At 38.9% G+C, this 10,424-nt stretch overlaps 1 protein-coding gene across 1 annotated transcript; it reads left to right on the forward strand.

Annotated features, from left to right (window-relative positions):
• The first annotated feature begins 560 nt into the window (after nucleotides 1-560).
• Nucleotides 561-10,183, forward strand: LOC127102608 (proline-rich receptor-like protein kinase PERK2). The gene is made up of 2 exons (XM_051039958.1): nucleotides 561-1,004; nucleotides 9,986-10,183. The coding sequence occupies exons 1-2, from the start codon at nucleotides 561-563 to the stop codon at nucleotides 10,181-10,183; spliced, it is 642 nt and encodes a 213-aa protein (XP_050895915.1).
• Nucleotides 10,184-10,424: the final 241 nt, after the last annotated feature.

Consider the following 10,424-nt stretch of genomic DNA (forward strand, 5'->3'; position numbering starts at 1 on the left):
TGCAAATGTAATGAATGAATTTTGTGGTAGCATGGCAACACTTTTGAGTTTTGAGGTTTATGGATGTTTGTGATATTTAAATGTATTTAAGTTAAATATTAAAATAGTTTTATTTATCTTGTTAAATCAGCTCACCTAATAGATGCATAAGACATTAAATATAGAAATACGAGTTCGAACTCATAACATTCATCTTTAAGATATAAAATTTCAATCATTAAGTTATTTGACAAAATAATAGAATTTTATTTTACTAATTTATTAGTTTATTAATATATGTAAAAATAAATCAAATGATTTAAATATGATAATAGAAATTGGCAATTAAACTTATAAATAAAGTCTACTGCTTTATAACAAGTTACTAGTAGGTTTTAACCTTAAGTATGGATTATCAAATCGGATTCAAGTCATGCGAAGCTTAGGTCAGCCTAGCTTTGCTTTTATTAAAAACAAAACGGTTCATTCACAATAATAAAATACATTAATTAAAAATAGGGTAATGCTAACTTGTGTCTTAGGGGCACAAGATAAGACACTCACTTGTTTCAGAAGCAAAAATGATGAATGAAACCACCTCACAATCATCATCACCATCTCCTCAATCCCCACCTTACTACGAACTATCATCTGATACTGAACCATCTGACCCTCAATCCCCCACTCTGGCTCAGCTCCAAGCCCGTGCTCTGGCCTCTCAAAAGCCATCACATCCTGACCCTGAACCTGAAGTCACTTCCCCACCTCCAGAACATCCAAATCCAACCACAACTGAACCACAACCATCTGAACCAACCCACTCTGAACCACAACCATTAGAACCAACCCACTCTGAACCACAACCATCTGAACCAACCCACTCTGACATACCACCACCTATCACTTCCGCTAACCCAACAACTCCCACACTTAATCTAAGTGCCCCCGTCTCACCCTCTTCACCCTCCCAAGCCTCTGCCAATGAACCAGAAACTACCCTTCATACCCTTGAAGAAGCAATCAAGGTCTTTGCAGAGTCTTCAGTTGAAAAGGTCAAGTCTCTGACCATCAACTCTGGTATCAGTGATGATCCCTCTGCTGTAAGGATTCACTGGAACAGAGTGATAAATTGGATGACCTCTGAAGCCTTCAAGCTGAAAGGCCTCTCTAAACAAGTCCGCAACAACTTCATCAGAGACGCTGAGATCAGACTCCAAGAGCGAGTGGCCAAAGAAGCTGAGGAACGGGAAAGGAAGGAAGCTGAAGAGAAAGCGCGTCTAGAAGAACTTCAGAGAATCAGAGAAGCTGAAGCAAAGGTTATTGTTGATGTTGCTGCTAAGGCTGAGGCAAAAGCTAAAGTCGACGTTGAAGAAGCAGCTCGCATTGCTAAAGAAGTTGATGCCAAAGCCAAAGTTGATGAACTGACTCAGGGGGAGCACTCCAACTCTGGGTTCGTCCCTCTGGTCCTGAAGACTCTCGAAGAACTACAGAAAGAACAACAAATAGTTCGAGCCAGACTGGATCAACAGGACTTTGTCAACGTTAACATTCAAAACATGATGTCTCAGCTGCTCCAGAGGATGCCTCCGCCTCCAAACCCTTAGGCACCTAGGCTATTTTGATTGTTGCTTTCTATGTTTTGATGTCTGTTTCTTGATTTCTGCTTTCTGACATATATGTGTATCTGTAAATGCTTCTCTATCAATATCATTTTTTTGCTGCTATGTCTTTTTGACTTTGACAAAAAGGGGGAGAACTAAAACAACTCTGATGAAAACATAACTAATTCCTCTCAAGCACTGCAAACATGTTCAATAAACTATTACAAATCAATGACTTAAGATATGCCGGAAAGTAGCTAAAAGCACCAAACCATGGAAGGTTCGGTAAGAACTTTTGAACTATCCAAAGATCTAACTCAAGGGGAGCCCACCGTAATATCTGATCTAAGAGTTTCTTTAAATGTTTCATCTTTAATATAAACTATTTTTTCATCATCAAAAAGGGGGAGATTGTAAGAACAAAGTTGGTTCTACAATATATCTCTAAGATTTTGATGATAACAAAGGATGAAACAAAAATTGTACTCTAACGTGATTTTTTCCTAGTGTGCAGGACTTTCAACACTTCGCAGGATTCTGACAATACATCAGATATAAAATTATGTCAGATATTTGATGATCAGATGCCACTCAGAAAGGATACGTCCAGAAGGTTCTGACTCTGACCAACGTAGATACCAGCGTAACATTTAGAAGTCAGAAGCTCTGTTAAAAGACTACTGAATCCAAACTCTGATACTTAAGAAGTCTAGAGCACTGAGAAGCTCTGATGAAGTCATACATAATCATCCTCTGAAGACAAACTTTGACATATCAAGACTCTGACGTGGACTCACCAGTCCAGAACACGTAACCAAAAAGAATCTTAATATGGAAAGAAAGTATTTAAAGAAGGGAATAATGAGGCGGACAAAATGGTTTTAGAAAGAAACAAAGAGAGTAATGATATTAATTATTCTTCAATGGCCAAGATTATGTCATCACTCCAACGGTCCTTCTCAATGACTATATAAAGGACGGAATACCTCACAAGAGAATACACCAGAGACACACAGAAATCTCATTCATCCTCTCTCATTTTCACGAGCTACTGCTCTTACATGAAAAGCTTTTGTTCTTATATTCCTCTAATATTTGCTTTTTGTTAGAAGCACTTTACATTACAATTTACTCTTGCTTAAACTACTTCCTCAAGTGACTTTGCGCAGTCTGAATACTTGCGAGGGCTAAGAGTTTATTCTCTTAGACGTTTGGTTGTGTAATCTTTCAAGATTAGTGGATTAAGTCCTTTTTTGAAGGCGAAATCACTTTTGGCGGGTGGACTGGAGTAACTTTGAATTTCAAGCAAACCAGTATAAAATTTTGTGTGTGTTTTTTTTTTGAAAAAAAAATTAATTGCAAAACAATTCAAACCCCCTTTCTTGTTTTTCTCAACCATCAATTGGTATCAGAGCTACGACTCTGTTATTGATTTTCTAATCAAACACTTAACAGTGTAAAGAGATCCAGCGTGAGAAAAATTATGGCCAACACCAATGAAAGAGATAGTTACAACGCTAAACCTCCAATCTTTGATGGAGAAAAATTTGATTATTGGAAAGACATAATTGAAAGTTTCTTTCTGGGCTACGATGCTGATCTCTGGGATATTGTCACAATTGGCTACACACCACCTGTGACAGACGTTGGGGTTGCTATTCCCAGAAGCAGAATGTCAGATGATCAGAAGCGTGAATTCAAAAACCATCACAAAGCCAGAACGATACTACTCAATGTTATTTCCTACAATGAATATGAAAAGATCACCAACAGGGGAACAACTAAAGAAATACTTGACTCCCTGAGGATGACTCACGAAGGAAATTCTCAAGTCAAAGAAACAAAGGCTTTGGCTCTAATCCAGAAATATGAAGCCTTCAAAATGGAAGACGATGAAGCTTTAGAGGTAATGTTTTCTAGATTTCAAACTTTAATTGCAGGACTCAAAGTACTGGATAAAGGATATACAATTGCGGATCATGTCAAAAAAATTCTTAGAAGCTTGCCAAAGAAATGGAGACCCGTGGTCACAGCCTTAAAGCTATCAAAAGATCTGAACAATATCAGCCTTGAGGAACTCGTCAATTCACTCAGAAGCCACGAGATAGAACTGGAGGAAGATGAACCCCAAAAGAAGATCAAGTCCGTGACAGTAAAATCCAGATCCGAAAGACGCAAACTAGATAGAAACAAAGCCTTCCAGACTGAAGAAGAAGACAATGATGACTCTGAGAAGGAAGACTCTGACGACGAAGAATAATTATCCCTTTTAACTAGAAGAGTAAAACAACTCTGGAGAAAAAGGAATAATAACTTCAGAAGACCAAGACCCAAGGGAGATCGATCAGAATCAACTTTCAGAGGTAAGTCTAACAAAGATATAACATGCTATGAATGTAAGGAAACAAGTCATTACAGAAACGAATGACCCAAGTTGAAGAAAGAAAGCTCTAAAAGAGAAAATTTCAAGAAAAGTTCATTTAGAACCAAAAAGGGACTGATGGCCACCTGGGACGACGGTGGATCTGATTCCTCAGAATCAGACTCTGAAGAACAGGCAAATGATGCACTCATGGCTACCACCTCCAGAAATACATCAAATGGAGAATCTGAATCTGAAGAGGTACTTTCTGATCTTTCTCGCTCTGACCTTGAATCATGCCTTTCTGAAACTCTAAACTCATACCAGAAACTTAAACAAAAATTTAAAGTTGTAAAAGAGGTTCTTGAAGAAACCATCGAAGAATGTGGTAAACATGAGATGACAGTTTCAGAACTAAAAGATGAAAATCGAACTTTGATATTAGAAAGAGACTCCACAAATAAATAATGTTTAAAACTTGAAGAAGCGTTATCTCAAGCTCCATAAACTTCGAACACAGTAATTTATGAATATGAAAAATCTTTTCAAAAGTTTCTGAAAAATGGGATAGAGAGAAGCAGAATGGCATCCATGATTTATGGAGTTAGTCAGAATAATAAAAGAGGAATTGGGTATGACCCTAGTGAAGATAAATCTTCCACAAATGACAAACCTAAATCTCCGTTTTCTTATCACTACACACATACATAAGCACAACGTTTTGATAATGCTAGAAAACCCAAAGTTCTAAGAAACTTTGGGAAAACTAATCATAAAGGACCCAAAAGATTCTGGGTACCAAAGGATAAGATTGTTTATGTTGCAGATATCTTATGCAGCAGAGTTAAGACACCAGTCATGGTACCTGGACTCTAGATGCTCGCGACACATGACGGGAAGAAAGTATATGTTCCAAATCCTGGAACTTAAAGATGCTGGCTTCGTAGGTTTCAGAGGAAATCAGAAAGGAAGGATCAGAGGCTCCGGAACTATTGGTAATGGAACTCTTCCCTCTATATCTGATGTTCTATATGTAGAAGGATTAATGCATAACCTGTTATCAATAAGTCAATTAAGTGATAACGGTTGTGATGTAATCTTCAATCAAAAAACATGTAAAGAAATTAATTAGAATAATGGAACAGTCTTATTCACTGGCAAGAGGAAAAACAATATTTACAAAATAAATCTTTCAGACTTAAAAGAACAAAATGTAAAATGTCTGATGTTTGTTCATGAAGAGCAATGGGCATGGCATAGACGCTTGGGCCACATTAGCATGAGAAAACTATCTCAGCTAAATAAACTCGAGTTAGTCAGAGGTCTACCTAAGCTGAAGTTTTCTTCAGATGCTCTATGTGAGGCATGTCAGAAAGGGAAATTTTCCAAAACATCTTTTAAAAAGAAAAATATTGTTTCCACCTCTAAGCCTCTGGAACTTCTTCACATTGACCTATTTGGACCTGTTAAAACAGCATCAGTCAATGGAAAGAAATATGGACTAGTTATTGTTGATGATTTTAGTCGCTAGACATGGGTAAAATTCCTAAAGCACAAGAGTGAGTCTCACTCTGTGTTCACTAGCTTCTGTTCCAAAGTGCAAAACGAATTTGACTCCAAAATCATCAGAGTTAGAAGTGATCATGGTGGAGAATTTGAAAATAAATTTTTTGAAGAACTATTCGATTCTAATGGAATATCCCATGATTTCTCCTATCCTAGAACTTCACAACAAAATGGAGTTGTAGAAAGGAAGAATATGACACTCCAAGAGATGGCCAGAACCATGATCAATGAAACAAATGTGGCTAAGCACTTTTGGGCTGAAACAATAAATACAGTGTGTTATATTCAGAATAGAATCTCTATAAGACCTATTCTGGAAAGGACTCCCTATGAACTGTGTAAGGGAAGAAAACCCAACATTTCTTATTTTCATCCTTTTGGATGCTCTTGCTTTATTCTGAATACTGAAGAACATCTGAACAAGTTTGATTCAAAAGCACAAAAAGGTATTATGTTAGGATACTCAGAACGCTCTAAAGGCTACAGAGTATACAACACAGAAACCAAAATTGTGGAAGAATCAATTCATGTTAGATTTGATGATAAGCTTGACCTTGAAAAGTCAAAGCTAGTTGAGAAACTTGCAGATCTGGACATTACTCTTGCAGGTTCTGACGAAAAGACCAAAGCACCAGAAGTATCTGATAAACAAAGTCCAGATGTAACTAAAGCCTCAGCTATCCAGAAGAAATCAAGAAGTCGCCCCAACATCTCTGAAGATTTAATTATGGGAAACAAGGATGAACCTGTCCGAACTAGGTCAACATTCAAGGTACCTGAAGAAATCCCTCTAGGACTAGTATCTTTGATTGAGCCTACTTCCTATGATTAGGCACTTCAAGACGACGACTAGGATTTAGCTATGAAAGAAGAGCTAGATCAATTCTCAAAGAATGACGTCTGTGATCTTGTTCCAAAGCCTAATGGTACTCACATTATTGGAACCAGATGGGTGTTCAGAAACAAACTGAACAAAAAAGGCGAAGTTGTCAGAAATAAAGCTCGACTGGTGGCACAAGGGTACAGTCAACAAGAAGGCATTGACTACAACGAAACCTTTTCCCCAGTCGCCAAGTTAGAATCTATTCGCTTACTTGTTTCATTTGCTGTAAATCACTCAATCAAACTATATCAAATGGATGTCAATAGTGCATTTCTTAATGGTTATATATTAGAAGAAGTGCGTGTCAATCAACCCCCAGGTTTTAAAAACTCCAGTTGTCCAGAATATGTTTTTAAACTTAAGAAATCATTATACGGTTTAAAACAAGCTCCTAGAGCTTGGTATGAAAGACTAAGAAATTTTCTTCTGGAACATGACTTTATTAGAGGAAAAGTTGACTCTACACTCTTCTGTAAAAACATTAATAATGACCTCATGATATGCCAGATATATGTTGATGACATTATTTTTGGTTCAGCTAATCCTTCTGTATGTCAAGAATTCTCTGAGCTAATGCAGGCAAAATTTGAAATGAGTTTAATGCAAGAACAAAAGTTCTTTCTAGGAATTCAAATCAATCAAGCTTCAGAAGCTACCTATGTTCATCAAAGTAAATACATTAAAGACATTCTGAAGAAATTCGAAATGGCGGAATGCAAACCTGCTAAGACACCTATGCATCCAACTTGCATTCTAGAAAAAGAAGAACTTAGCCAGAAGGTTTGTCAGAAGCTCTATCGTGGTATGATAGGCTCTCTTCTCTATTTGACTGCTACACGTCCTGATATTCTGTTTAGTGTATGTCTCTGTGCCAGATTCCAATCAGATCCTAGAGAATCTCATTTAACAAATGTTAAAAGAATACTCTGGTATCTGAAAGGAACCCCTAACATGGGCCTGATGTATGAGAAAACATCAGAGTATAGACTTTCTGGTTACTGTGATGCAGATTACGCAGGGGACAGAATGGAACGCAAAAGTACATCAGGGAACTGTCAGTTCTTGGGAAAGAATCTGATAGTCTGGGCCAGTAAAAGGCAATCAATCATAGCTCTGTCCACTGCATAAGCAGAATATATTTCAGCATCACTATGCACTACTCAGATGCTCTGGATGAAGAATCAACTAGAAGATCTTCAAATCTTTGAGAGTAACATTCCTATCTTCTGTGACAATACTGCCGCCATCTGTTTAAGTAAGAATCATATTTTGCATTCCAGAGCTAAGCACATAGAAATAAAACATCATTTCATTAGAGACTATGTTCAGAAAGGGGTAATAACATTAAAATTTATTGATACAGACCATCAATGGGTTGATATTTTTACCAAACCCCTTGCTGAAGATAGATTCTCTTTTATCTTAAAAAATCTAAACATTCAAAATTGGTACATCTTGCGTCTAACCTTGGAACTTCTAGACAGCTGTCTAGCAGTAATCAAGAAACAGACTCTTGATATCTCCTCGAGCAGTGTGCTGATTTGGGGATTAGACGTCATCATGGGCTGAAATCATTCTCCTCTAAACGTGCTTACTTGGTTAATGTGCTGCATTCAATTTCCTATATGTTAAACTCAACATTCCAATGTCGTTTTGCATGCACCCTAAATGTGTATATATTCATTTCACAATCTACACTTGCACACTTTCACACTCACGAACTCACAAAACCCTCTCTCTCAGTTCTACACCTCCTTCAAAGGATTTTTGCAGTTTTCTTCATCAAGTTCTTCAAACATTCATCATCATCTTCAACCGTTCTTCATGGACTCTCAGCAACAGTCAGTCTACAATTTCTCCCAACAGATGAACTCAACAGAGCAAGCACCCAGTCCCAATCATCAAACCACTGCAACCACCGGCGTCGTCTCAACTCCAATCTACAGGGAACCCCACATTCTTGATCGTGAGCCCCACATTCATCTAGCAACTCCATTTGATAAGCTTGAAGTTCTTTGTGAAACGTTGGTTGATTTCGAGAACATGAAGCACAATGGCATCGACCTCACTGAAGAACTGCAAAAGCAAGGGTGGGAAAATTACTTTCAACGCCTCTATGGCCTTGTGTACACGAATCTGGTGAAGGAGTTCTAGCGTTTCGCAGACTCAGATGATCACTACATTGTCTCCTACGTTCTAGGAGTCAAGATAGTCATCACTGAGAAATCAATTGCTTCTCTTATGAACATGGAGAAGACAGGAGGAAGATGCATCTATAACATAAACCCTAGGGCAAAGTACTTGTCCCAGGAAATAAACCCTACCATCTTCCAACAGAGTTATAAAGGCAAGCATTCCAAGAACAAGGAACTACATCAGAACCTCCGGGTCTGGCTGAAGATCATCTTAGGCATCATCCATCATCGTCCAACTTCAAACTCTTCTGACTACATCAACACAGATCAGAAGTACATACTGTACTGCATCCACAAGGGTCTGAAACTCGTTCTACCTGCACTCCTCTTCAAGTACCTCAGAGATTCAGTTAAAGACACCAGAAACAACATGAATACAAGGAACTACATCCCTCTAGGGAGATTTATATCTGATGTATTGATCGAGAGTGGCCCCGTGGACCATCTGATTCAGCTCAGACTCATGGAAGATGTCATGATTGACACTGGAAGACCTCTGAATGCTTGGAATCTGAAGGGCATGGGAATCATTGATCAAGTCAGAGCCAAACCAACACTTGATACCTCCTGGGAAGCACTCAAAGATCAGAGGGAGATTCCCAACTGACTCTACTTGTTCTCTAAGATCGACCCTCTAGAGGTAATAGCCTACTATCTAGAGGATCTGTACAAGCAAGGGGTGGATATCACTGAATTCTCAGTGGACTGGCTACCTGAGCATCCACAAAACTTTATGAAGAGGATGCGAGAGCCCTCTGAGAAGTCCAGGAAGGCGAAGCAAGCTAAGCTGGGAGAATCATCTGGATCAAGACCCCTAGTTCCTCTGGTTGGCTCTCCAGGTAAGTCTATATCTCTCCCTCCCTATGTCAAAATTAGACCTATTGCTTCTTCTCTTCCCCCAAACAACACCCATATATACCTCTGCTGAAACTCCTCCCTCAACCACCGGATCTTCTAACCCACCATCTCTGAAATTCAACCTCGCCACCACAACTTTACCTGTTTCAGAAGCAGAAATGCTGAATGAAACCACCTCACCATCATCATCACCATATCTTTAATCCCCACCTTACTACGAACTATCATCTGATACTGAACCATCTGACCCTCAATCCCCCACTCCGGCTCAGCTCCAAGCCCGTGCTCTTCGGTTGAAAAGGTCAAGTATATGACCATCAACTCTGGTATCAGTTATGATCTCTATACTGTAAGGATTCACTGGAACAGAGTGATAAGTTGGATGACCTCTGAAGCCTTCAAGCTGAAAGGCCTCTCTGAACAAGTACACAACGACTTCATTAGAGACGCTGAGATCAGACTCCAAGAGCGCCTAGCCAGAGAAGCTGAGGAACAGGAAAGGAAGGAAGCTGAAGAGAAAGTGCGTCTAAAAGAACTTCAGAGAATCAGAGAAGCTGAAGCAAAGGCTATTGCTGATGCTGCTGCTGAGGCTGAGGCAAAAGCTAAAGCCGACGCTGAAGAAGCAACTCGCATTGCTGAAGAAGCTGCTGCCAAAGCCAAAGCTGATGAACTGACTCAGGGAGAGCACTCCAAATCTGGGTTCATCCCTCTGGTCCTGAACACTCTCGAAGAACTGTAGAAAGAACAACAGATAGTTCGAGCCAAACTGGATCATCAGGACTCTGTCAACGTTAACATCCAGAACATGTTGTTCCAGCTGCTCCAGAGGATGCCTCCGCCTCCAAACCCTTAGGCACCTAGGCTATTTTGATTGTTGCTTTCTATGTTTTTATGTCTGTTTCTTGATTTCTGCTTTCTGACATATGCACGTATCTGTAAATGCTTCTCTATTAATATCATTTTTTGCTGCTATGTCTTTT

This window comes from Lathyrus oleraceus, chromosome 7 (genome assembly GCF_024323335.1).
Source record: "Lathyrus oleraceus cultivar Zhongwan6 chromosome 7, CAAS_Psat_ZW6_1.0, whole genome shotgun sequence".
NCBI lineage: Eukaryota > Viridiplantae > Streptophyta > Magnoliopsida > Fabales > Fabaceae > Lathyrus > Lathyrus oleraceus.

Coding starts and splice junctions, on each gene's coding strand:
- LOC127102608 (XM_051039958.1), top strand. CDS start 561: ATGATGAATGAAACCACCTCACAATCATCATCACCATCTCCTCAATCC. Junction 1,005..9,985: donor CCCTTGAAGAAGCAATCAAG/GTCTTTGCAGAG, acceptor AAAGAACTTCAG/AGAATCAGAGAAGCTGAAGC.